This window comes from Prunus dulcis, chromosome 1 (assembly GCF_902201215.1).
Source record: "Prunus dulcis chromosome 1, ALMONDv2, whole genome shotgun sequence".
Lineage (NCBI taxonomy): Eukaryota > Viridiplantae > Streptophyta > Magnoliopsida > Rosales > Rosaceae > Prunus > Prunus dulcis.
In genome coordinates, this window is record NC_047650.1 from 28521396 (window position 1) to 28548778 (window position 27383).

At 37.3% G+C, this 27383-nt stretch overlaps 2 protein-coding genes across 4 annotated transcripts; one reads left to right on the forward strand and one right to left on the reverse strand.

The window, feature by feature from the left end:
* Nucleotides 1-2575: 2575 nt before the first annotated feature.
* Nucleotides 2576-12888, forward strand: LOC117633652 (sodium/hydrogen exchanger 7). 3 transcript variants are annotated; one of them, XM_034367321.1, is made up of 23 exons: nt 2576-3003; nt 3582-3632; nt 3755-3846; nt 4111-4188; nt 4258-4415; nt 4589-4690; nt 4763-4880; nt 5295-5347; nt 5424-5489; nt 5846-5890; nt 6045-6097; nt 6616-6800; nt 7215-7262; nt 7371-7478; nt 8228-8459; nt 8714-9016; nt 9216-9313; nt 10118-10249; nt 10342-10560; nt 10638-10844; nt 11070-11334; nt 11531-11835; nt 12147-12888. In XM_034367321.1, the coding sequence occupies exons 1-23, from the start codon at nt 2787-2789 to the stop codon at nt 12516-12518; spliced, it is 3507 nt and encodes a 1168-aa protein (XP_034223212.1). In that variant the 5' UTR covers nt 2576-2786; the 3' UTR covers nt 12519-12888. The 3 variants fall into 3 exon arrangements, with proteins under 3 accessions (XP_034223212.1, XP_034223221.1, XP_034223229.1); XM_034367330.1 differs by lacking the exons at nt 2576-3003; nt 3582-3632; nt 3755-3846; nt 4111-4188 and having other exon boundaries at nt 4300-4415; nt 4594-4690; XM_034367338.1 differs by lacking the exons at nt 2576-3003; nt 3582-3632; nt 3755-3846; nt 4111-4188 and having other exon boundaries at nt 4376-4490.
* An 8348-nt stretch (nt 12889-21236) lies between these two features.
* On the reverse strand, nt 21237-25846 carry LOC117616676 (probable potassium transporter 17). Its single transcript, XM_034346065.1, has 8 exons — nt 25480-25846; nt 24917-25139; nt 24034-24276; nt 23896-23946; nt 23162-23422; nt 22886-22938; nt 22426-22795; nt 21237-22280 (listed from the first exon to the last, which is right to left on the reverse strand). The coding sequence occupies exons 1-8, from the start codon at nt 25624-25626 to the stop codon at nt 21430-21432; spliced, it is 2199 nt and encodes a 732-aa protein (XP_034201956.1). The 5' UTR covers nt 25627-25846; the 3' UTR covers nt 21237-21429.
* Nucleotides 25847-27383: the final 1537 nt, after the last annotated feature.

A 27383-nucleotide genomic window follows, 5' to 3' on the forward strand; every position in this document is an offset into this window, starting at 1 on the left:
AATAAAGTTTTTCTATGAGAAGAGGGTTAAATATTCAAATAATTTTTATTGTAATTTAAGGCTCGAAATTAAAAATATGTAAATAATTCTTAATATAATATACTTGTTAGAGAATCTCCATTATATATATAGAATATAAATAAGGGAATCAAATTTAAGGAGTTTTTATTTATTTATTATTATATAATTATTCTTTTATTATATAATTTTTTATATAAAAAAAGTCTTATTGAGATGAGTGATAATATACTATGTGAATGTTAAAATTTGAACTCAAGACCTTTCCTAGAGAAGCAATTGCTCCAGACCACTACAATAATGAGTCCTTTATTTTTTTCTTTTTTAATATAAGCAATATGAAAAGGAGAGAATCAAATCTAAAACCTCGAATGCGAAGGTAAGTACTTTGGAGCTATAAACCCCTTACTATTTAATGAATTTTTTTAACTTCAGTAATAGTTGAAAAATTATTTCACTATTCAAATTATTTTTTGGATGTTTTTCTGTTTGCAAAAGGCCCAAGGGCCCAAAATTAAAATAAATTTGGGCCTTCTGGTCCATCTCAGATACTCCAGGGAATATAGTGATGGATAGTGATACCATAAAAGACAAAAGGCCCAAATTAAAAATTACGTTTTGACCATTGCTGGGACATGTGGAAACTTGGAGAAATGATACAAGATTACTGTAGTACCACGTCACCAATACAACTTTTAGAGCACTTTCACCGCAAAGGTCCAGCCCAGGTAGGAGCGAGCCCTAGGCCCGTGAGATGACTTCATCGCGCATAAAGTACCTTGAGTAAGACGTGGGTGCCATCAATAGGCAAGCTCAAAGGCCGATCCAACCCGTGTTGTTGCTTGGATTTGCTAACCCCAGGTTGGCGTCAACGAGCTTTTAAAAAATTATTTTCCACTGCTACAAGGCATGTGGCATCACTTAGGGCGTCCGATCAAATTTTCCATTGCAATTCAATGACTACCATTTTTTATGTAATAAAAATCGAACAAAATTGAACAAAATATCAAAAAATTCTGAACTTTTTTTTCTGTAAAGATTAAATAATAAAATTACTTTTTAAAGTTGAAATATAAAAAATAGAAAATAAATTAAAATATATAATAATTGCCCACTTATCTCCCCATCATAAATTCACCCGATAATCACCACTTATCTCCCAACATGAATTTATGCTGAGAAGATAAGTGATGGTTGTGGGCAAGTGGGTTGAAAATGGAAAGGAAAGGTTTGCAACAATCCTGGGACATATTATCCTTTTTCATTTTTTAATTCTTTTAATTAAAAGAGTACAAATGATGAAGAGTCTAACTGTACAAAATTTGATATCTGGCCACATGCATCGATGATCTTGATTTCACAATTAAATTAATGTCTTCTGGCTAAGATCAACTCTATTATTATTATATAGTATAGTATATACATACAAAAAGGAACAAATTTATGTTATGAAAGTCATCACCTACCCTAACATAATACTACCTTTAATTATTTGTTAACGTAATCTTTCATTGTTTTGCACTTGTTTGATTATTTTTTAAGTCTTAATCTTATCCTCGTGCTCCGTTTAATTAACATATTATATATGCTCTCGTTATGTCCGTAGATCCAAATCTATATCGTCAAGGTTTTGAGTTGACATTACGAGCTGCAAACAGTAATTTTTTAAAGCAAACTAGAGGCAACGGTGTATGGCATATTCCAATTCTACATTATTGTCAAGCTACAAAATTACAAATTCATATTGTGCACTGGAAAAAAGTTGGCACCTTCTACGTTCAGAACACAAGGAATTTATCTTATTCCTTGTGGTGTTGGCATAAACCACAACTAGCTGCGAAAAAGGTAAATGATTCATTGTAAAGCCAAGTAAGAACAAATAAAAATTATATATGACATTTCTAACTCTAATGAAAGACACAAAGAAAGCTATTGAAAAATACTTGCCTTATTTCCTGAGAATTACAATTTGAAATGTGCGTATGTGTATTGATAAAATCTCGGATTCGTTTAAGAAAGCAAAAGTACAGTCACATTGCGCACTTCACTTTGATCATTTTTTTAACAGCACATAAAGCGGGAGGGGGAGGGTGATAACTGTAATAATAGTGAGGAGTTAGTTAGTGTCAAAGCATGTGACACCACGTGATGTTAGTTAGGTTGTTATCAATTCAAGATTAAGAGCATTTATAATCATGCTCTCTATTTTTTAGTTAAATTTTAATTTAAAACATATAAAAATTATTTTACGGGCTCTCTATAAAATTTAAACTTCAATTATATTCTATAGTTTAGGGAGTCATAAATACTATAACTTTTTTTAATTGGTTAATATTTATTATATATAAAAGTTAGCATTAAATAAAGGTTTGAAATACTCATTAAATAAAATAGCAAATAAATTATAGGGAGTAATTGGAAGTTATTTACCTCTTCTCAGATTTAAGAGCACCTAAAATCTCCATATTTTAAGAAATAGATAGAGAGCATGGTTTAAAGAGTCCATTGTGGATGCCCTATATATCAGAGTCATTATTGTAATCAGTCATGATGAAAGATCAATATACAAATCTCTCTAAAGTACTGTTCAACTCTCTTTTCTCTCTCTCTGTTATCAGAGGGGAGCACCTGAGCTGAGCTCACACAACTGTGTGTAAACTGTTCTGTTTTCTTATTGGCGTGTGACTGGCAACAACAGCAGCTCACTGGTCTGCTGCTTAATCAAAAGTGAAAGCTGCTTGAGTTGAAATTGAAATTAAATTTGAGAAATGGCGACGGTGACAGAATGGCAGTTACCGTACAGAATATTGGGGGCAGAGGAAGAAGAAGAAAGCTCATCATCAACGACATCGGATCCAACGGACGCAGTGGCATTCGTGGGGCTGTGTTTGGTGTTAGGAATCGCTTGCAGGCATCTGTTGCGTGGTACCAGAGTACCCTACACTGTGGCTTTGCTCATCCTTGGCATTGCCCTCGGTTCCATAGGTCTCTCTCTCTCTCCCCCTCACTCTCTTCATTTACATTTTTTTTCTTGGCACTTTAATATTTTAGCATTAGCATGCAGAATATCATTTCAATTTTCCGACTAAGTTGTTAAATTTTCAGCTTTGCTGGTTTCAGTGCTTTGATTATTGACAAATAAATAAATAAATTTAAGAGCATTTTGCTTTTATTTTTGGGTTTTTTCTTACTTGTAGGAATAGTAGTGGCCTTCTGGAAAAAAAAAAAAAAGTAATAGTCGTGGCCTGGCTCAGGAATTTGTCAAGACCGTCAAAAGTCAGTGGGTTTTGGGTGATTTGCTGGGGCCAATAATAAAAAAAAAACTACCGGTAGCAGGACAAGAATAATCGAATGAATTCTTTATGGGACAGAAAATTACTTTATTCTTTGTCTGCCCATATCAGATGGTGGATAGATACTCTCGCTTGTGTCCTTAGTTATATTGTAAAAAAAAAAAAAAAATTCATTGGGAGTTGCTTTGGTGAAAATTCTAGGCATTGCAACTGGTTTCATCTGTTGTTGAATTGTTTGTTCCAATTTAATTAACGATCCAAGACATGCAGAATATGGTACACATCATCAAATGGGGAAGATTGGGGAAGGCATTCGAATTTGTAAGTTCCAGCTACATCTTTCTGCTGACATAGTACTGCAACGCCTATTGTAGGCTTTGACTTGGACTGGTTTCTTTCTTCCACCTCTTATAAACAGTTTTACTGTTCCTCTTTTTGTGCAGGGGCAAATATTGATCCTGACCTTCTATTGGCTGTTTTTCTTCCCGCCCTTCTTTTTGAGAGTTCGTTTTCTATGGAAGTGCACCAAATAAAGGTTCCTTTTCATGGTCCTATAATTTCTATTTGTGAAATGCACGTAAATTATAAGGCTGCTATGCATTTTTCAAAACCAACTTCACAATTCTGTGGTTATGGCTTCACACAATCAATGACAGTTTGAGACACATCTATACAAATAAGAAGAACAAACTTTCTTTTGGTGCAATTCTAGCTTGTAGTTTCGTGCAAAGTCACTGTTCAATTTGAAATTGTGTCAGACATGAAATGAACTGGCAGATTTTTTCCATTTTTCATGCAGAGGTGTATGGTACAAATGATTATACTGGCTGGTCCCGGTGTTCTAATATCAACTTTCTGCCTTGGATCTGCTTTGAAGGTATCCTACACTTTGTTAATTAGACTATATGTTTGTGCTATATAATTATATTGTGATATACAACTGCAGCTCACTTTCCCTTATGGCTGGAGTTGGAAAACATCATTGTTGCTTGGCGGGCTTCTCAGCGCTACTGATCCTGTGGCTGTTGTTGCACTATTAAAAGAGCTTGGTGCAAGCAAAAAACTGAGTACAATAATTGAGGGAGAATCCTTGATGAATGATGGGTATAGATTTTCAGTGACCTAACACTATTTCTAGTCAGATAATCTCTTTTCTCTACTCTTCAATATTTTGTGTAGGTAAAACCCATGGGTGGTTGCTGTTGTTGTTACTTACAATCTTGAGTAATTATGCTTTTCATATTTCCTCTTATCTGAATGTGTTTAATTTCTTCCAGGACAGCAATTGTGGTTTATCAGCTATTTTATCGAATGGTTCTGGGAAAAAGCTATGACTGGGTGGAAATAATTAAATTTCTATCTGAAGTCTCACTTGGAGCGTATGTCTCACTTATTTCTTTGAGCAAAGATGGCAGATTTCTTCTGGTTATATAACGCTTTTATTCGTCCAGTGTAGGCATTGGTCTTGCTTATGGTATAGCATCTGTCCTCTGGCTCGGGTTCATTTTCAATGACACTGTGATAGAGATCACACTAACACTTGCTGTCAGCTACGTTGCTTACTTCACTGTATGTTCAAAAAATGGGATGCTTCATTTTTTAGGTTCATTTGATTATTATTCCTAAGTTCTGGTTGGTATGTCAGTATATTCATATGAATTTCGTGCTAAATTCTTACTATTGAAACCTGTCATACAAATGCTATAGTTGACTACTTTTACGTACGATCCTTTCCAAATTTATGTCTTTTTTATTTTTTGATGTTTTTGTGCCTGTTCGATGTATAAAATTTTCAAAATAACCATTGCAATCTGTCAACTATAAACTATTTTTCACACGGATTCTTTGAAGCATAAAGAAGGTTGATGTTTTTACAGTAAACATATTTCTGAATTTATAATGCATTTCACATATCTAGAAAGAAAAAAAAAATTTGCATGATTTGTTTATGGAAAAACTGAGGTTTTTATTTGGGTGCAACAGGCTCAAGAGGGTGTTGAAGTGTCTGGTGTCTTGACGGTGATGACTTTAGGAATGTAAGCTGGAATGCTCAATAAGATTTCATTGCACACTGGAGAATACATTTGGCTTAATATTATAATCTGTGGACAGGTTTTATGCTGCGGTTGCGAGGACAGCTTTTAAGGGTGAAAGCCAACAAAGCTTACATCATTTCTGGTATGTCTTGTGGTTGTCGCTCGCTATCTCTTTGATCTAGAGCAATCTATTTGATTAAATAAAGTTCCAAGTGATGATTTGATTCATCTTTGTTGTTTTTACTCTCTCGAACAGAAAGATACAAGAAATATGTGAATTAGGGATTTTCTAAGCAATACACATTGTCTATTGTCCGAAGTATGCCAATAACTAATTTAGACATTTATTGGAGTATACCTGTCAGTGATTTATGGCATGCTGGTGGAACTTGGTAGAGATATATAAGGTCCATAAAGAAAATGCGAGCTCAAAAATGTCTCCTTCAATCTACTCTTTATAAAATGTTATGTGCTCATGCTTTAGGCATCTTTTCGCAGGGAAATGGTTGCTTATATTGCTAATACCTTAATTTTCATCTTAAGGTAAGTGCATAATCCAACGCTCTTAAATTCCATTTTGTTTGGTGCCAATAATAAAAGGAAATCAGCATAACTAACTTTTAGCACTTGTTTGGTACCATGTGCTTGATCATGAGCTACATATGTTAAAACACATATTTTCTCCTATGCTTTTCAGTGGAGTTGTTATAGCTGAAGGAGTTCTTAGCGGTGAAAATTTTCTTGAAAATGGTAATCCTTACTTTTTGAAATACAGAGATGCATTTATGTATTCATTTTTGCATGCATAAATTTATGTACATGCTTGGTCATAATTGCACAGAGATGGATGCGCATACACACATATATAATATATAGGGCCGATCAGGTGTGGACTCTGCGAAAATACAAAGGATGGTCGATCTTTGCATTTTTGCATATTTTTGTTGTTTCCCGCATTATTTCTTTGATATTCTGCACACTTAGCTCTTTAACTTTGCTGCTTGACTTTTTAAATATTTAGTTTTTATGTCATATGTTCTGATAGATATTTTTTCAACTTGTCTACCTGTTTCCTGTACTATATTCTTATCCTTCAATATAGGTTCCCTACCATAGGAATGGTTGACTTTTTAGTTGACTATATATTAAGCTTTTTTATCTTTCTGTTAACTTAGGAAAAATACAGTTCCATACTACTAATGCTTACACAGTTAGACTAGTTATTTATTATTCTCAACTCTCTGTAACTCTAAATGTTTTTGTTTCAGGATATTCTTGGGCCTATCTCATTCTTCTCTATGTTTACATACAAGTTTCCCGGTTCATAGTTGTTGGAGTGTCGTTTCCCTTGCTTCGGTATTTTGGCTATGGTTTGGATTGGAAAGAGGCTATAATCCTTATATGGTCAGGTCTGAGAGGGGCTGTAGCATTGTCACTTTCACTGTCAGTCAAGGCAAGCTGTCGTTAATTAAGATTTAATTTTATACAAAGGGAAAATTTACTCTACCTTGTTGGTATGGCCAAATTTCATTAGCACCATGTGGTTAAAAATCTCTACTGTGTTCTTAGTTTCACTAATTGTTTGCTTTTAAGTTGGATGGTGCATTACAAAACGTTCTCAATGAACCAACAAGGACTTTGCAAAACCTCCATTATTGATGCTTTTGCTGAGGAAATATTTCATTCACACATCTACTCACCTGATTTGCTGTGTCAAACATTCAGTGATTGTGTAGTCTGTGCAATTCCACTAGTTACAAAAGGAACCAGTTTTTATTTTATATGTTATACAATTTTTTTTCCCTTTTTTCTCTTTGAATGCTGATGATTTGTATTGCTTCTAATTTATTTTCCTTTATTCTTGTAGCGTACTAGTGACAGCTCTTCACTTCTCAGTTCTGACACAGGATTCTTGGTACGCCTACGGAACATGAACGCACACCCATTCAGAGACATTTTTTTATATGATTATTAAAGCTGGTTTTTTTTATACATCAACATAGAATCGTTTTCACCTCTGCAGTTTGTTTTCTTCACCGGTGGAATCGTCTTCTTGACACTAATTGTGAATGGTTCAACCACACAATTTGTTTTACGCCTTCTAGATATGGACAAGCTATCAGCAGCCAAGGTGAGGATTTAACTGTCCCCCAAATTATATGCTGCATTCTCCCTGTACGGCTTTATGTCTCCATTTCTTTGTTTTGGGATTATAATTTTTAAATAATTGCTCAATATTTATGTCGTGCAGCTCTAAACCCATATGAAAGTACATTGTAATTTTCAAGCTTAGTTACAGGTGGTCTATCTTTGGGCACTTTTCCCAACACTGGGATTGGTGGATACAATCTGAAAACTCCAAAACAGATTATATTATTAACTGCACAACAAGATCTATGGGTGGATTAGCATAGCAGTAGGTTAGTGATGTTAGGCGTTCAACATTATTGGTAAGGATCCAATGTGTCAGTGACCTAAAATTGATCCTTGTATTCTCTTAAGTTGAGATAGTCAAGGTCCAACAATCGAGATGATGTGAACGATTTGATTTACTTACGTAAGAGCAGTATGGTGTTTATGTGGTTCACTTGTCGGAAAGAATGCATGATATTACAGTTCAGTTGCCTTCAAGCATTGTTAGGTATATCACCAACAGCTTGGGTTCCTCTCACACTAAATATATCTCCCGGATTTATATTTTATAGTATTTTATTCGAGTTTACATCAAATTTCAAACACTTTTATTCTTTATTGGTGAATCTGTTATACTTTGAATTCTATACATTCCACAAGAACCAAATAAAGCACATTTTTTATTAATGGCTCCAGAAAGGCATTCCTGTTATGAATTTATATGTATATGCTTTTGTTTTATAATAGAGGCGTGTACTGGAGTATACAAAATATGAAATGTTGAACAAAGCATTAGAGGCTTTTGGTGATCTTGGAGATGATGAGGAATTGGGACCGGCTGACTGGCCCACAGTGAAAGGATATATTGCAAGCTTAAATAATGTTGATAGCGAACATGTACACCCTCATGCTGCATCTGAAAGAGATAATAATCGGGATCTTACAAATTTGAAGGATATACGCGAACGTCTTTTGAATGGTAAATTTGTTAGTGTTTATATTTCAGTCCCTGATACACTTACGTGCAATGCTTACAAGCTTAGGCATTTATATTTCATAGATTTCTGTAAACATACAACTAAAATGCTTAAAGACGCTTGTTTCCTGGAAAGAAACTCCTTGAGATCATTTTGATGCATAACTTCCCATAGATCCAGCCATGGTGTGAAAATTAAAGGTTGCTATGTCTAACTGTGACCTCATTTGCTAATACAAAACCATTTATTGTCTTAGGAGTACAAGCTGCTTACTGGAGCATGCTTGATGAGGGAAGGATTACACAATCTACTGCAAATATTTTGATGCAATCAGTAGACGAAGCAATTGACTTGGTTTCAGATGAGCCTCTGTGTGACTGGAAAGGTTTAAAAGCTCATGTTCATTTCCCGAATTACTACAAGATCCATAAAACAAGCATTTGCCCACAGAAGTTGGTAACCTATTTCACTGTGCAAAGGCTGGAATCTGCATGTTACATTTGTGCTTCCTTTCTTCGTGCCCATAGAATTGCAAGGCAGCAACTTCATGACTTTATAGGTGATAGTCTTCCTTACTAGTTAACACCTTTTTTGGTAATTGCTTTGGCTATTTTGAAATGGAAATTTACTTTCTACCCTACATGCTTTTCTTCATGATATTTGCCCTTGTCATGTAGGAATGGAAATTGTTTTGGTTATTGTGGTAACCCTAAATTTTGAAAAATATATAATTATTCTACATCTGCTGATTTATTTAGGTGATAGTGAAGTTGCTTCTATCGTCATTAATGAAAGTGAGGCAGAAGGAGAAGAAGCAAAAAAGTTTCTTGAAGATGTTCGTGTCACATTTCCTCAGGTTTGTTAGTTAAGTTTCCATATGGTGTGTGTGGGAGCGATTTCTTCCCACGAGAATATTCGATTGAAAGATTCCCCTTTCTTCTTCGCCGCCTCTTTCTCCCGGCAAAATAGATCCAAATAAGAGGACCACACCCGGGGGTGTTGGCCAAAGCCCCTCTGATGCCTAAGTTAGTTCAATTGATTCGTAGAGAAAACAATAGCTAAATAGGGTACGGAGATATATATGTAAGGTGTAAACCGGGTGGCCGAGCCGTGAGTGGTGGCCGGAGCCTTGTGTAAAAGGGAGAGAGAGAGTATGGCGGTTAGGGTTTGTGAGGGATAATTTCTGCAAAGTTTCAATAGGAATTTAAACATACCTCAACCCTTGTGCGTAACTATCTATTTATAGGGGCCTCAGAGGTTAGGGTTTCAGAGGAATAATTCCGTAGATGGAAAGGAATTATTCCTCCCGATTTGGCGAGATTGGATTAATTAGGGATTTGATTTAAATCAAATCCCTAATTATGGTAGGAATCAAATCAATCCCAATTTAATTAGGTAACTCCCAATTTAATTGAGTAACCAATTAGGTCAAATAATCCCCAAATTGAAGGAAATATTTGACCTAGGGTTTTGATTTAATTTGGTTCCCACAATGTGCTATGATGATAAGTTGTGTTGGATTCTAGTTGGAGTTGTTTTATCCAAAGTCCATTGAACCTACCATACATATGGTTAAAGAAATTCTCACTGAATCCTTGCTTGGGAAGATTATTTTAGCATGAGATTGTCTTGTACGTATGAATACATTTGGAATTTTCAGGTTTTGCGTGTTGTGAAAACAAGACAAGTGACGTACTCAGTTCTAAACCATTTAATTGATTATCTCCAAAACCTTGAGAAGGTTGGCCTATTGGAAGAAAAAGAGATGCTTCATCTTCATGATGCCGTCCAGGTCTGTTGGTGACTGTTTGTCCTTTATTACTATTTAGTTTGTGCATCACTCTTTCATGATATTAGAATCTTTTTTTTTTAATTTCCATGCAGACTGACTTGAAAAAGCTTCTAAGGAATCCCCCATTAGTAAAGATTCCCAAAATAAATGATTTGATTAGTCTCCATCCTCTAATGGGGGCTCTTCCTCCTTCAGTTCGTGAACCACTTGAAGGTTCTACTAAGGAAACAATGAAATTGCGTGGGGTGACACTTTACAGGGAGGGCTCCAAGCCTACTGGTATTTGGCTTCTTTCCACTGGGGTAGTCAAGGTAATTAAAACTCTCATGCGAAACATTTTCTTTATTTCCTCATGGACAATATCATGGATGAGAATTATTTTTGGCAGTGGATAAGTAAAAGCATAAAAAACAAGCACTCGCTGCATCCAACTTTTACTCATGGGAGTACTTTGGGACTATATGAAGTGCTAACCGGAAAGCCCTACATTTGTGACATGATCACAGATTCTGTGGTTCTCTGCTTTTGCATTGAAACTCACAAGATACTTTCAGTGCTTCAGTCGGATCCCTCAGTAGAACACTTCCTCTGGCAGGTATTTTCTTACTTAAAATTTCACCTTGTTGCATCTGCCAAAACTTGTAGGGCTGTATTTATTGTTATTAACTTCTAAAACAAAAGGTCAATATTTTTGTCTTTGACCTTTACATGTGGAACATGTATGGCAAATGTGAAATTACAATATGATGACATGAATTTGGGAAAATATTATGGATTTATTACGATGTAACTGATTTTATTTAGTTTGACTTATTTTTAGGAAAGTGCCATTGCTCTTGTGAAACTTTTCCTTCCACAAATATTTGAGAAAATGGCAATGCAAGATTTGAGAGCTCTTGTTGCAGAAAGGTCAATGATGACCATTTACATAAGAGGAGAATCTTTTGAAATTCCTTACCGTTCCATTGGGTTTCTATTAGAAGGTTTTGTTAAAACCAAAGGTGTCCAAGAAGAACTGATCACATCACCTGCTCCTCTGTTGCCCCCACATGGTAACCAAAGCTTCCCAAATCTGGAAGCATCAGGTAATATAAACTTGTGTTTATATGTCGTGTAGTGTTGGCATTAATCATTGGCATGGTTCAGACCTTGCCATAAGCCCGAAATATGTTGTGTAGTGTGGTTGAGTTGCATTAATCATCGGATTGCTGTTTCTTATTATCATAGCTGGTTATGCGCAAGAGGATCCTTAACCCTTTTGTTTCTGATTGATGATAACAGGCACCAAGGGAGCCAGTTTTTCTCATCGAGGATCCAGTTATCTTGTTGAAACAAGATCAAGAGTGATTATATTCGACATTGCAGCATTTGAATCTGACAGTACTCTAATTAGAAGGCCATCCTCATTTGTATCACATGCAGTTGATCACCCCCATAGATCTATTAGCGGAGAACATAGTGGTCTTATGAGTTGGCCTGAACATTTCTACAAGGCAAAGCAACAAATGCAGAACCCTGAAGGGATTGAGTTGGAAGCTAATAGCTTGTCAGCAAGGGCAATGCAGTGGAGCATTTATGGCAGCATGGTATGTTCAGTTTCTTTATCATGTTCTTTAGTGCTTTGGGATATAATGATGGTTTTTTTAATATGTATATGGGATTTTGAAACCTATACAACCTTTGAGGCTCTTTTATCTTTTTGTTGGTTCAGACAGTTTATCTATCTTCCAAAGAACAGTTCAATCCAAAAGCTTTTAAGATAGTCATCATCCAAAACTGTTTTAATTTTGCTTCCTCTCTCTTTGGAAGACACATTTGATATTTGAAAGTCATGTTTGATGGAAATTTAGGTCTTCTTCCTATTGACTAACTTCTTCTCTTATGTTGTTCCACAAAGGTGAATGTCCGGCGGCGTAACAGAAGTTTTCCAAGAAGTGGTCGCATTAAGCCATTACACACCGTGTCATATCCAAGTGTTCCAGCATATCAGGGCCCTCCCCATAATGTCTCATATCCGAGTGTTCCATCATATCATGGCCGTCCGCTTGTTTCTGTCAGATCAGAAGGGGCTACAACTGTCAGAAAGAACCTTGAAGTGAGAAAATTCACTGGACAAATGAGTCCTCCAGAACCGGGGGAGCAAAGTAGAGACCCTCATAAGAGTCATGCGGTAGTGGAAGATTATTCCAGTGATGAATCAGGTGGTGAGGATGATGTAATAGTGAGAATTGATTCACCAAGTAGGCTCTCTTTCCGCCGTGCTCCTTGAGCTTGAATTGATTATTGAACATCCCCAAAGTCCGACGATTCTAATTTATTATATCATGGGAGACGACTTGGCCCAACCTCACATTCCAGCAACCGAGACTAATGTTTTGGGAAGGACCAAAACTACTGAACCAACTGGTTTCACAGCGGGGGAACAACATCCGAAGCAACGACCCCAACAGTTTGGAAGATATCTTGAGAAAATGTTTCTATCAAGTGATTGTAATTTCTTTCTTTTGTTATTCTATCAAAATCGTTTCTACTTCTGAGCATGAACAAGTAGTATAAAAATCGACTTGGGCCTTCAAAATTGTTATAATGATCTCTTTGTTATAAAAATAAAATGAACAGAGTTAAGAAGTACCACTGAATATTGGGAGTGGAATTATATTTGCTTTTTATGGTGTTTACACTGACAAGATTTCTTCTCAGACAAAACTTAGACGCTCAGATTTCTCACTCTCTCCTTTCCTCTCACTTTCTCTTCTTTCTCTTCTCTTCTCCGTTGGTGTGTTTACAAGAAGAAAATGATGTCTATTTATAGGCAAAGCAAATGGCACCCATTAGTGGCAAGGGAGACACCATGATGCTCTTATCCAACATCATTATTTCATCTTTTGACTAATACATCATTCATGTGGGCTTCATCTCTCACTTTACAACACTCCTTCTTGGAGACCACATGTCCCTAGATTAGTTGCCTTATTAAAACCTTGCTTGGAAAAACCCAATGGGGAAAAACCTAAGCGAAGGAAAAAAAGTACAACTTTATTTGGGACATAAGGATAATGTTAAATGCGCTTATGTTGCCTCATTAAAACCTTGCTAGTAAAACTCAGTGGGACAAAAACTGGTCGAAAGGAAAAAGAGTATATAACCATGTATAACATAAATTTCTGTGTATGTGCAACACTGCCTCGTTAAAACTTTGCCAGGAAAAATTCAGTGGGATAAAAACCTGGAAGAAGGAAAAAGAGTACAGTGTGTGAAGGTCTTTATTGATAGCACGCTCCCCCTGATGCTTGGAAAAATATCTTTAAGCCATATTGTTGATCATCTGTTGACACTGCTTCTGTGAGTCAATCTTGTAATATTGTTGGATGCTCCCCCTGAAATCTTCATGACTAACCTTTTCTAGTAAGCGACCATAGAAATTTTCAGAGTCCCTCGCATTTAACAAAATCTGGACTATTTATAAGTTCACTTGAAAAGAATATGCCCATATATGGTGTTTTGCAGAGATAGCATCAAATATGTCTCACATCATCCCAAAAGTGGTAGTGATGGAGCTGAGCTCTATCTGAAAAATATAATATTCGGTCTAGTACACTTCCAGAAAATTATTTAAGTGCCCAACGGATAATCCATATAAAAATGCTTCAATATCTTCTTAGTATAAGCAAGAATCTCGTTGGCATAATGCTCAATCTTTAGGCCGAGACAAATATTTCTTGAACTCTTCAGGAGTTTTAATGTGTTGCAAACATATTATAATCAATGTACTCACTGAGGGAATTTATGCACATTAGTATTGAGTACAGATTTTGTGCTTCAAGCACATGTCCTTCAAGGACTTGCTTCATGCAATTGCAATCCTTTCAGGGATTTTGTTTAAGGGATTAAACTTTATGACACATTATATAGCTTTAACCCAGCTATTTATACATCTTTAGGGAATCGCTTCTGGAGATATGCTCCGTGCATTTAATAACCCTTAAAGATAACATGTTGGTCTCCGTAAATGTGCAATAAGGGGGCACAATTGAATCTGTAAATATGGAGAAAACCCAACATTCCTTGTTTCTGCCAGAAACATTGTGTCATACAAAGTGGGTATATTCCCTTTTATTCCGAACACCCAAGTATAACTTTCAGTATTAACATCTTTTGGGGTTCATACTGTGGGTTTGTTCTTTCACGTTCATTCTCATCTATAATGGAATTGCCTCTTTCCATTTTGGCCAATGATATTGTCGACATTTAATAATAGAACGTGGTTCCAATCAACACAGCCCATTGATGATTTGAGTAGCTACTCCAAAATCAAAAATTGTCATTCATCAATTCATGATCCCACCATTCTCATGTGCATGCGCATGCATCAATTATAAGCATTTCTTTGCTTTTGGGTACCCAAGCCACTTCAGGAGGCTTTTATTTTCTCTTTCCAGACAGACATCTCTTATAAGATGAATTATGTGAGAATGTGGATCATAACCTCCAATGGAGCGTTATTTTACAATAGGGCGTGGATAATCTCCATTTAGGGAGTTGGAACATTTAGAACCCATATATCTGTCACGATGCAGGCATACCACAGATTAATACATACATGTTAATTTAATTGTCCTTCTGGGACTTTAAACCATATAATTTGCTACACATTAGGCGTGCACGTATCAATATTGACATGTTAAAGGATTGTCTTTCCGGGACTTCAATCCATATCATTTGCTACGCAACAGGCGTGCATCATATTGATCACTGCTATACCCATGTTCTGTTCTTATGGGATTTTAATCTATGCAGTGTATCATTAATGTATTCATCTTGCAATCTGTGAAATTTGCATTAATAATTCATGAATACATATCAGAATGATACAAGCCATTCTTCTGGAATGGTCATAATACAAGTCGTTCTTCTGGAATGATCTATAATGCAAGTCATTCTTCTGGAATGGTCCTTTGCATGGCGTTCTTGTGGAACAGCCTTATCTCCCCATTTGGTTACCTTCAAGGATGTTGTACAAAATATCAAAATAAGAGTACAAGTATGAAATAACATAAGTATCGCTTACATCCTTAGGTGGGAGAGACTTTGCTCAAATATCTTCCAAGCTCGTATCGATTCAGCAAATACAATGTAATGTTTGATGATCTAGTTTATCCTGCAAGAGCAAAAATCACAACTCTTTTGTCTTTGTCAAAACAAATAACCCTCAGAGTTAGGATCACTTCATGGATTCTTTCTTCGGATGTTCATTCTAAAGAAATAAAATCCCTTATGAACAGAGAGTTATAAAAAGAAAGAAAAGATACAAAAATTGTGATATTGATTGCAAGGTAAGGTAAGCAATCAGGGAGGAAGCTGATGAGAGCAGACAACAAACTCTCATTTCTCCTAGTCTAGAAGAACTTCAGGAGATTAGAGCATATGGTCGCCTTCACAGTTCCCTGATGTAGCGAAAACGTGATCAGGGATAGTCTCGCTTCCTGAATGGATGATCAGAGATAGTCTTGCTTCTCGAGCATATTGAGTGCTCACTGATAAGAAAAACAAGTGGATATCGCATCACTAGGTATAGAGAAAACTGGATGTTTTCTGCAAAGAAAATTTCGTTAGTAACATATTTATACACAAATAAGAGGAATAAGTAGAACCGGTGAATTTCAAATTAACCACAGAAATTCGCAAGGTTCTCGGGGTGCTTTTGAAAAAGTAGCTCCGTGAAATCCACAAAGCAAGATCAGCTTTGACGAAAATAATACTTGAGAACGCCGAAAGTGCCGACAAACATTAATGGAGGCCGCATGAAGTTTTGGAATCTGGGAAAGAAAAAGAGAATATGGGGATCCGAGATAATATTGGGATCCTGGAAACTGTAGCCATATTTCCGCCTATAGATATTGCCTCTGCAAAACTTGATTGGAGTATGCGTTTCAACTCAACTTCCTTTCATTTTCTGAAACTTCAGTTTTTCTAAGACTTTCCTCGAAACCTTCTTAAAATGGCTTCCTCTACTTCTTGCCCAAACCATCTTGATTTAAATGTTGCTCCCAACACAACTCGTGACACCAAAGTCTAGCGTCCATCCTTTGTATCCCAAAATCGTCATCTCATGGTTAATGATTCTGTGATGATGAATGATGCGGTTGCTGTCATAGTAGCAAGGAATTTCCTCACTCCAATGGATGAAATGTTGTTATCAATGAGGTCTGATGAAGAGACTATTGATGACTCAATGGCTTTTAGCATTCAGAGTGCTGCTTCTGTTTCTAACATAGTTGATCGTTTGCGTGCTAGAGCAAATGAGGTTCAGGAGCTGACTACTGAAAATTCGTCTCTCCAGAGAATGCTTCATGAATCTCAACAGGAGGTTGAGAAACTTAAAAAGGAAAATAATGCCTTGTTGAAACTGGTGAGTTCGTACTCCGTTGATACGTTGAGAAGGCTAGACATGCTGCAGGTTTCTAATGAAAGGATTCCTGGGAGACCACAAGAGGCTCATGGCTAAGCTTAAGAGGCGCCATCATCTTCCTTCAGAGGCATCCAGAACATAATGTAATTTTATAGATTTTGCAGAGCCTGCTTTTCCTTGCAGGTGGAAAAATCTATTTGTTGTATGCTCCTTTCCTGTTATAATAATTGCGCACCTGTGATTTTTATGTCTTTTCAAAATGACGGTTTGGAACCTTGTGCCTTATAGGTTCAAATAACCACATCAAATCTCTCAAATTACATATTTCAATGCATGTGAGTCCGGAACTTCTGGCCCGGGCTAAACACGACCTCATAATTTATTTGCCCTTTTCAAATGGGCATGAAATATAAATTGAGTAAAAGCCATGATAATATTGCAATATAGTAGTGAAGAGCATTAACTACTATATACCCAAAACTTCAGGTTTGGGATCTCTCATATATTTGGATCCATGGGCTTCCGGCCCAAATCATATAATATAACAAAATATGTGTGGGGAGCCTCAATTCATCATTTGAGGTTTATCCTGATATTATCTATTTCACGGTGTATTCTTAACAACCGGAATTCACAAAATATATTTCTTTCTTGAGGTGTCGATTGTAACAAATCGAACTTTATTAAATTCATCATTTTCTTATGCCAAAGAAATATGTGGTGTACCACAATTTGCAATAATACCTCAAGGGTTGTCCATTTAACTGTTGGAACTTTCAGGTTTTCAATATTGTCAGATTTTGAACTTCAGGCCAAAATCACATATTCTCATGGTATGAACATTTTTATAATTTATTGTATATATTTCATATTTTCAGGCCCTTATATAATTGTCTATGTTTTGATGAACTTATGGCATCTCATTTAATTGTTCATCCATGAGTTTAAGGAATTGCATGTCTCATTTTGTATATAGTGATAGTTTACTCAAAATTGTTAATATTTATGCATACGTCACTATTCATGTATACGGTACTATTCATCAAGTCTTGAATTTTGTGTCTATTCATGCATATAGTACATTTGCTAGTACAGTTACTATTCATGTGTACGTCACTATTAACCAATATGGTACTGTTACATCATCAAGAAACTCCAAGTCCTTATTTACATGTCAATGATCAAGAATCTTCAAGTCCGATCACTTATTTACAAATATAATACCGAAAAGACTGCCAGCTCTCATATCAATATCATAATCAAGGACCTTCAAGTCTTAATGTAGTTGTATGATGAGGATCAAGGAGCTTCTAGTCCTGATCTGTATACTGTAAAAACTCATCATACCGCACAATTAATCCATAAAATAAATTGCTGGTAAATAAATTGCTAGTATGGACGATACCCGCATCATACTTTAAATAAATGTAAATGTGCGGTAAAATAGATTCATAAATTAAATTGCTTGTAAATAAATTGCTGGTATGGATAATAATCTCGCACCATACTTTAAATAAATGTAAATATGTCATAAAGTAAATTCCTAAAGTAAATTGCTGCTTGTATAGACGTTAATCCCGCACCATACTTTAAATGAAAGTAAATGTGCGATAAAATAAATTCATAAAGTATGAGAGTTAATTTCACATCATACTTTAAGTAAAAGTAAACGTGCGATAAAATAAACGTGCTGGGATGGGCACTAATTCTACTCCATACTTTTAAATGAAAAATAAAGACAATAGTGCGGACGATAAACCTGCACCACATTTTTAAATAAATATTACCGCATGGGTAATAAATCTACTCCATACTGTTAATAAAATAAATGTAGGGATAAAACCACCACCTAATACATATGAAGTATATAACATATTATATATTGTGGGCAATATAACTGCGCCACTATTCAAGCTATAATAGATGGGTTTTAAGATCACACCATCATTTTATTACGATAGTTTGTGTTACAATGCGATGAGTAATGAAAATTACACCACCATAAAATAACAGGAAGGGTATAAAAATCGCACCATTCCAAATTACATTACAAAGAAATAAATTAAACAAACATGTATGAAACAACATAAAAATTTGTGAGAACACAAAAAATAAAGTTTGCATTCGTCGTAGTAGTAAAGTGATAGGAGACATATGACAGAGAGGAGAAAAAAAAAACAACCACATAGTGTTGAGCTGATAAAATTTAGAAGTAAAGGGGAGAGACTATCGTGCTGATAATGTATTATAAAAGTAAAATGAACAGAGTATAGGAAGTTCCACTAAATATTGGGAGTAGAATTATATTTTCTTTTTATGGTGTTTATACTAACAAGATTTCTTCTCAGACAAAACTCAGACACTCAAATTTCTCACTCTCTTTTCTTTCCTCTCACTTTCTCTTCTTTCTCTTCTCTTCTCCGTTGGTGTGTGTTTACTAGAAGAAAATGATGTCTATTTATAGACAAAGCAAATGGCACTCATTAGTGGCAAGGGAGACACCATGATACTCTTATCCAACATCATTATTTCATCTTTTGACTAATACATCATTCATGTGAGCTTCATCTCTCACTTTACAACACTCTTTCTTTTTTCATTGAGACAAAATTTGACAGGACCCGCCCCGAATTCCTTGGAACCCGGAACGAATCCTGTAGAATTTTCGACATCTTACCGATGCTAGGCCCGCTTACTAAGAACTAAGACTTTCTGTCGAAATTTCGGCAGAGTCTCTCCTGTAAATTTGACATTTCCCAAAATTTCTCAACCTGTTAAAACACATTTAATGTCACCAACCAGCAGCATGCACAAGATGATTTCATGCAATTCACATAATCGGCCTTCGGCCTTCAAATAATCCGAAGCAAAACCACCAACAAAGCTCTTAAGTCAAATAATGAAATTAAACCAAAGATCAAAATAACTTTAGTTCAGGGCTGCACCCGGGTGGGACCCCAGGCTACCTACGTACCCTTACTAAAGGATCAAGCCACACGTAGTTCTTCCAACAGCAAAAAATCACAATTTCTCAAATATAATAAGATGTTAAAACAATCTTACGTTTGTAACCCGACTCTTAAATTCTTTAATTTCATATTACAACACAAACCACATTTAAAATTCATAACTTCCGAAATCAAACCTTCTACATAAAACCATACCTGTAACTAACCGTATAATGCATAATTTTCTATCCTTGAAAATAAAGTTCACTCACTTCATAATAATCATAACCCATCAGTCAAATATCTCATACTCAACCATTCCATAACTTCAATTATCTAACTAATAATCCGAGATATTCACACAATAATATAAAACAAAACTCAAAATCCAAACATAGTCAACGTAACTCAAATAACGGTCGAGACTCGTTAATAAGGTCATTCTAGGACTCCTCGAAGGGTGAAACTACCTCGGAAGACTCACGGTCAACTGAGGGGTCAAACTACCCAAACTTGGTCAATCGGATCAATAAGGTTTACTAAACATGTTCTGCAAGTTTGGTCCGAATCAAACGGTCGGATCATTCGCAATCGGACGGTTATCGATTAACGCAAATTTTAAGTTATTAAATCGGAACATCCAGGGCTCCGATTCATGATCCGCGAATTTCTACATGATCCTAGAGATGTCTAGATTAACATATATTAAATTCAAGACGATCCAACGGTTCAAACCTATCGAACCCATAAATCACACGATAGGCGAGATTCGTTCGAGGTTCGAACATCAACCAAATTGGAATCCAAAAGTACCTACACACTCGTGAGGACCAGGAGATCATCTTAGGACATAATGCCAGTCCATTACCTGGCCCACGTGCAGCCACACGGGCCGGCAGCGTGTGGGTGCCTTGAGTAATTTCTTGTTCTTGGACATACCCCAACAAATGGCTGGAAGTGGCCGGAATCGCGATCCCAAAATCGGTCGAATTTCAAATATAAAATCGGCTAACCTAGGCTCAAAATTAATGAAATCATACTCAACCATCAACTAGTACATGAAAAATAGGTGGAAATCCATACCTCACTCGTCAAGATTAGTTGCCTGATGACGGAGAACGAGCTCCGAGAAATTCTCACGAAAATCAGCCAGTTTTCTACACAATCCGGCCGTTTTCGGCAGTTGCAAGGGCGGGGCTTGGTTGGGAAGGAGAGAGGGAGCGATGGCGGTTCGATTGGGCCCCATCCTGGCACGAGCGGCGGTCGATGGTGGCGACAACGCTGCAAAATCCGATTGGGGGAGGGGTTTTGTCGCAGGGGGGAGGGGGAGAGAGAGAGAGAGAGAGAGAGAGAGAGAGAGAGAGAGAGAGAGAGAGAGAGAGAGAGAGATGAAATCTGATATTTTTAAAAACCAATTTTGAAATATTTACGGATTTGCCACTGGTGATGTTTTGCTCGTAACTTCTTCGTTACAACTCCGAATCGAGTTCACTACGTGTCTACGGACTCATCTCAGTACGATCTATCCAAAAATACCACTCGCTGCCCCAAAATCTCTCCAGATAAGAAAATGTCCAAAATACCCCTTCCCCAAAAGTAAATTAGTAAATTCATATTTAATTAAATCAAATAATTTAAGTAGGGAATTTAATTGGATTCGGGGTGTTACAAAATTATTTACGTGTCCTAACAGTTTTGCTTCTACATGAGAAAGAACTTTATCACATCGCAGACCCAAAAAATAAAAAAAGACAAAAAAAACTTTATCCAATCTAAGTAGCATCTTATTTCAATATTCTACCAATATATATAGTAACCTTCCTTCAAGCCTCATAAAGCATTCCGACCTCAATCCGCTGAGGCGGAGGCACCCCTAGAGCAGGCAGAGCCGACCTACAGTTGCTGTGCAGAACTTCATAAAATGCCAGCATAATTCTATCAAACCAGCCACAGTTATGGCCAATATAAAACCTTGTCTTTCCTCTAACATGAACTACACCTGCACTCCTTGCTTCTTCCAAATCAGATATCTCTTCTTGGATCTCTGAAGGATTGGATGGAAGACCTGAGCAGTTTTGTATATGTGCCTGCAAGCTATTTGTAACTTGACTAACAAAATCATCTCCTTCAAGGTTTAGGGGATCTGCATAGCCGTACTGAATAACACACCCATAAACCCCTTTGAGGCCAAGTTTTTTTACGACAATCCTCTCATGAGGAGCAACCTTAGGAACTAATAGGTATCGAAGCGTAGTGAACATAGTGACCTGGTGAAGGGATTTCATGTTTTTAATGTAGTGTCCAAGAGTCGGAGTGAGGCCATCTTGAATGTTGGTGTAAAAGAAGCACAATCCAGGAACCCTTTGAACACTAGGGTCAGATAATAGCACACCAAGTCTGTCTAAGGTTATCTTATGAGTCAACTCATATTCTAATTTTCTCTGTCTCCCATAAAACCAACCAAACATAATGAAGGCAAGGATAAAGGATATGGCAAAAGGAATCCATCCACCTTCAGGGATCTTAGTGAAGACTGCACTCACGTAAACACCTTCCATGACAAAGAATACACAGAAGTAAAGAGCAACCAGCATAGGTGGTGTTCTCCATATTATGATCATTACCAGTGTCAGTAATATTGTGGTGATAAGCATGACTAGACTGACAACAATACCTGAAACAAGGTTGTCGCAATAATCAGAAAATGAAAAAAATACTTCTGTAACATGTTGACCAAAATGTTAATAAATTGGTAAACATAATCTGCGACTCTTGAAGGGAAATCAATATCAATATGCACGGTTTCAAGTTTAACATACCAAATGCGTTGCCAATGTCTTTTCCATCCCCAAAAACAAGTATGACAACAACACAGAGAATCATGAGGATGTAGTTTACTTCAGGGGAGTAAACCTCGCCTTCTTTGCTAGCAGATGTGTGCACAACCTTCACCCGAGGGAAATAATCAAGTACTACAGATTGCTTGATGACAGAAAAAGTGGCTGATATTAGAGATTGGCTTGCAACTGTTGCAGCCAATGTGGCTATGATAAAGATAGGCCAGTAGATCGTTTTTGGTATAAACTTAAAGAATCCATCATCATGATCATTTGGATTCCTGATCAGGTATGCTGTCTGCCCCGCATATGTCAGAACCAGAGATGGATAGATTGTAAACAAGAAAGCTATCTGTTGAGGAAAACATATCAGAAAGGCCAGTTAAAACAAGAAAAAAAAAAAGGGAACCTTAAAGACAGAGAGATGGTATTGGAGGTAAACCTGAATGGAGCTTCGGTTGAAATGGCCAAGATCTGCAAACAATGCTTCGGAGCCTGAATAAAACAGGGAACACGGATTAAATAATCATTTCCAAACTACAAGGTACAGAAAAATACTATTTTCATTATTAATTTCACCATGCTATGAATTCAATTAGTCCGGTTTCGTTTTGTGTGGCTGGACTTGAGACTTCCTAATATCTAAGAGCATATGATTCAAACGTAATCAAGTCTTATCTTTCATACTAAATAATCATGATATCAACATGATACTCACCTGTGATGCAAAGGACAGTGCCACCAAGCAGCAGCCAGCCTTCCCTTCCATTTCTCCAAAAGAAACGGAAGATATAGTGTGGTGATATTGCCTTAAATATGCTTGGATAATGATGTATGATGCTATAAATTCCTACAAGTGGGGTACACAAAGTCCATGCACCCATGATGGGGGAAAAAAGGAAGCTCACTCGAGATGTACCAAACTTTTGTAACAAGAACAGAATGATAAGGACTACTGCAGAAAGCGCTTCCACCACAGCTGCAAAATATAAACCAGAATGACAAAGAAATTCAAATATGATTTAATAACTGAACGAAGAAGACCACAATAACCTGATACCACTAAAACAATTCTACTCCAATTTCCGGAACAGAAAACTGACCTACCTGGCTTCCTGGGAAATTTCACAAGTCCCACTATCACATGACTTAATTTATTTCCCTTCACCTCCATAATTATCGCTTCTATCTGTTTGTTCTTATCCTACCTGGTTTAACATTCCCAGCACAAACATGTATCGCATAACAACTATTGTTTCTCTTCCATGTTTTTATGATTGAATTTGAATAATATCTTTTGCTAAGATGAATTTATATATAAGCTCTTTTAAAAAAGGGCATCTGAATAAAGGTGCTTTTGATTGCATTTTATCCTAATTTACTGGAAGGACCAACAGTATTGAAAGCTCATTGTCATAGTTCAAACTTCCAATCATGCACAACAATACTTACAGGAACTCAGAGATGGAAAAGGCGCCCTTATTCCATCCATTGCTGACAAAACTGGAGATAAAAATTATAAAAGTTAAAAGAAATTTTTTAAATCTGACTTTCCAAAATAAAAGAAAAACAGAACGCACAGTGAAATACCAGAGATTGCAGGTGTAAGAATACCATCTCCAATAACCATGCACGTGCCTAGCATAGCAATAAAAAGCAACACCCTTCTAGCAACTACACTTTTTCTGAAAAACTTTGCAAGCCTACTCTGTTTTTCTGTGCCTTCATCCAAGAGAGAGCGTGAAAGACTTGAACTTGAATTTGCAGACCTTGAAGTAAGCATGCCAATGTTCATATTCCTGCAAAGTGATGAATACAGGGCAAAAGTTCCACCTGCAAACAATTAATGTCGCACAAGTCAAATTTCCAGGGATTAGTGAACTTGGACAAGCATATGCTTCGACGTGCTACCATGGTTTCACAATTTTGCTATCTTTGAAATCGTGCCTATTTACATGCTGATCATACCTCCACCAGAAGGACAAACAAGAGGTTTTTCAATTGACAAACATGTAGCCATTTTCCATGCTGCAAAATCTCAATGGTTGGAAATAAAGCACAATGACAACGGTCTTTTAAAGCATAACTCCAGTATAAACATCTTAAAGATGACATGTCTAACTTTTAGGAATAAACTCAAGATGTCTCCTTTTATCCATGACTCATGGCTTTGCAATGCTGATTTTACAACTTTCTGCATATGCATATGTGAAGTTATGAACTACAATTTTCAGCTCCCAAAGTTTCCAGCTACCCTATGGCATCCCAAATGTAAGTAATGCATGCAAAATGAAAGAACAAAACGATAAACTAGAGTAACCACATCCATTCACACTAGTCATTATAAAAAATAAAGAATTTAAAAATTAAAAATGTGTAAGAGGAACCAACCACTCGATGTGAAGAAAAGATACAAGACATAATAAACTTAAGGACGAATGATTTGAAAATAAAAATGTGAGCCTGTATGTACCTTCGCCCTGATCGTCGGCTTTGAGAGCAATGCTGGCATACTTGACAACCCCAATGAGACTGAGAGTCCAGAACATAATGCTATAGATGCCCAAATAGTCATCTTCTGTTGGAGACTTGAGGTGCATCGAAGGGTATACATAGAGTGGGGATGTGACAAGCCCTCCAAACACTACTCCCAGTGTCTTGTATGCAAGTATCAGAGTCTCCCACCTACCCTTCCCCTGAATCAGAGGATATTTACAAGAAGAACCATGCTCCACATCATTCAAATATACAACCAACACTGGTGATTAACAGGAGAGCAGGAAACATGGTCAACTTAGCTAAAATTTGATCCTGACTAATTGAGTTGGTTCAATGGGTTCTTGTTTGTCATAATTGAAACACCAAGCAATCTTTCAAGTAATTGAGGTATAGCATTTGAGCAGAGGAGAGGAGTAGCATGTTCTGATCAAGCTACAATTGAATTGGATGTATTTGATAACATGGCATAAGTTGTAACCGTGAGAGAGAGAGAGAGAGAGAGAGAGAGAGGCAAGCGATTGGTGTGAGGAGTAAAACCTTATTATTGTTGTCTGTATCTGGACTAATAATAGAGCCGTTCACAGTGCGAGAGTGATTGAGACGACCATTGGTGGCAGAACCGACGACGACAAAAACCTCATGCTCAGTCACCGGCGGCGAGTCTGGTTGCGTTGGATGATCCATTAAAACAACACCACTAACACAAGTCGAGGAAAACAACAACAACAACAAGAGACATCTCTTGTTGAGTCTAAACCTCTGAGCCTCTGAGCCTCTAAGCCTCTTCTTGAGTCTTAACTTCGAGTCCAAGAAGAAGAAGGCCTTCCCTTCCCGTCCCTCTTCCCCTTTAATTCAATCTGTAAATTTTCAATTCAATTGTGATTTTGCAGAGTGAGTCTTTGTGTGTTCCAAAATCTAAGTTTTATGGGTCTCCACGTGAGTTCCACAGCACGGGTCCAAGTTCCAACGGATGTGGACACTCTACTCTTACTGGGTGGGTCCCACTCATATCGACGTTTTTTTGTTCCAACTTCGCATTTGCCGCATGTATCCATTCGTTCCATTGGATTGGACGTTTTCTTTTCTTTTATCTTTTTCTTTTCCCTTCACATAATAATAATAATAATATATTAATATTATTATGTAATTTCCCTAACTAATGCCCCGTCACATCAATTGACGAAAGCATCCTTAAATTTGATTGATTGATTGCATTAAGTAATCAAAGAAGAAGAAGAAAAAGCAAAACAAACAAAAAAGATGCTCTGCTGATTACAAATATTCCACTAATAATAATAATAAATCGCGAGGGAGGAGATACTTGTATGGTCATTTATATACATGGACTTAATAAGAATTCCATTCCAAAAATGCTAATCCATCATGTTTACACCATATTGAACCGAGCAGACCCAGCACCAAAGCGACTAGCACTAAGACAGCCACGCCTTCTCCCATGCCGAAGGAAGACACACTTCCGAGGTCGAGCAGACCCAGCATCAAAGCAACTAGCACCAAGGCAACCACGCCTTCTCCCATGCCGAAGGAAGACACACTTCCAAGGTGCCAGACACCTGCCGAAGCTCCCAAATGCCAAACCTAATCTCCAGGACATGTGTCGCCACCACAACGGCTTGCACAAAGTCCCACATTGGAACTTTGTGCAAAGCTCCCACTTTCACTTTCCTATAAATAGGGAACAGTACCCAGGTAAAACAGAGAGACCATTCCCCTACTTTCACTGTTACTCTGCCAGAATTACTACCTGTAACTGACTTAGGCATCGGAGAGCCTTCGGCCGGCACCACACCGGTGTCCGAAGCTTAACGGTTGCTTCTCCTCTTTTTACCTTCTGCAAGTCTTACCAATCCATTTCACCCAAGGACTTCAGCCCTCTTCCCTGCTGAAGACCTAACACCTCTAATCACTAAGTTGGACTCAAATAGTGGCCGAGCCATTTTGAGCATCAACAGTTTGGCGCCGTCTGCGGGAATTCGACACTTGAATCCCTTCTTTCTCTATCAGCCCAGCTGGCTCCTTCACCCCTCAGGCCCCGTCGCCTCTTCTTCCCCCCACATTCTGCTATGCCGACCGAGGATAGCCGCGATACCCAGCACCAGACCCCCCGCGAGGGTACTTCCCGAAGGAAATCTCCGGGAGACGCCTCTCTCCAGGCAGAACTGGAGCGCCTCCGTGATAGTATGACTAAGATGTCGGAGAAGTACGAGCATCTTCATACCCGGAATGCTGAGCTAGAGCACGACTTTCGTGTTCTAAAGCGGAACCAAGAGAGGGCTCAAGCCCAGGACGCCCAACAAAACCTGACCCAGAACGTTGGGAATCCTCAGCCGAACCAGCCAGCGCATTCCAGCCAAAGCTCCCCGGCCAACTCTAGGATCCGCAAGGGAAAAGACCACCTTCATCCGGAGCAACCCCCGTCG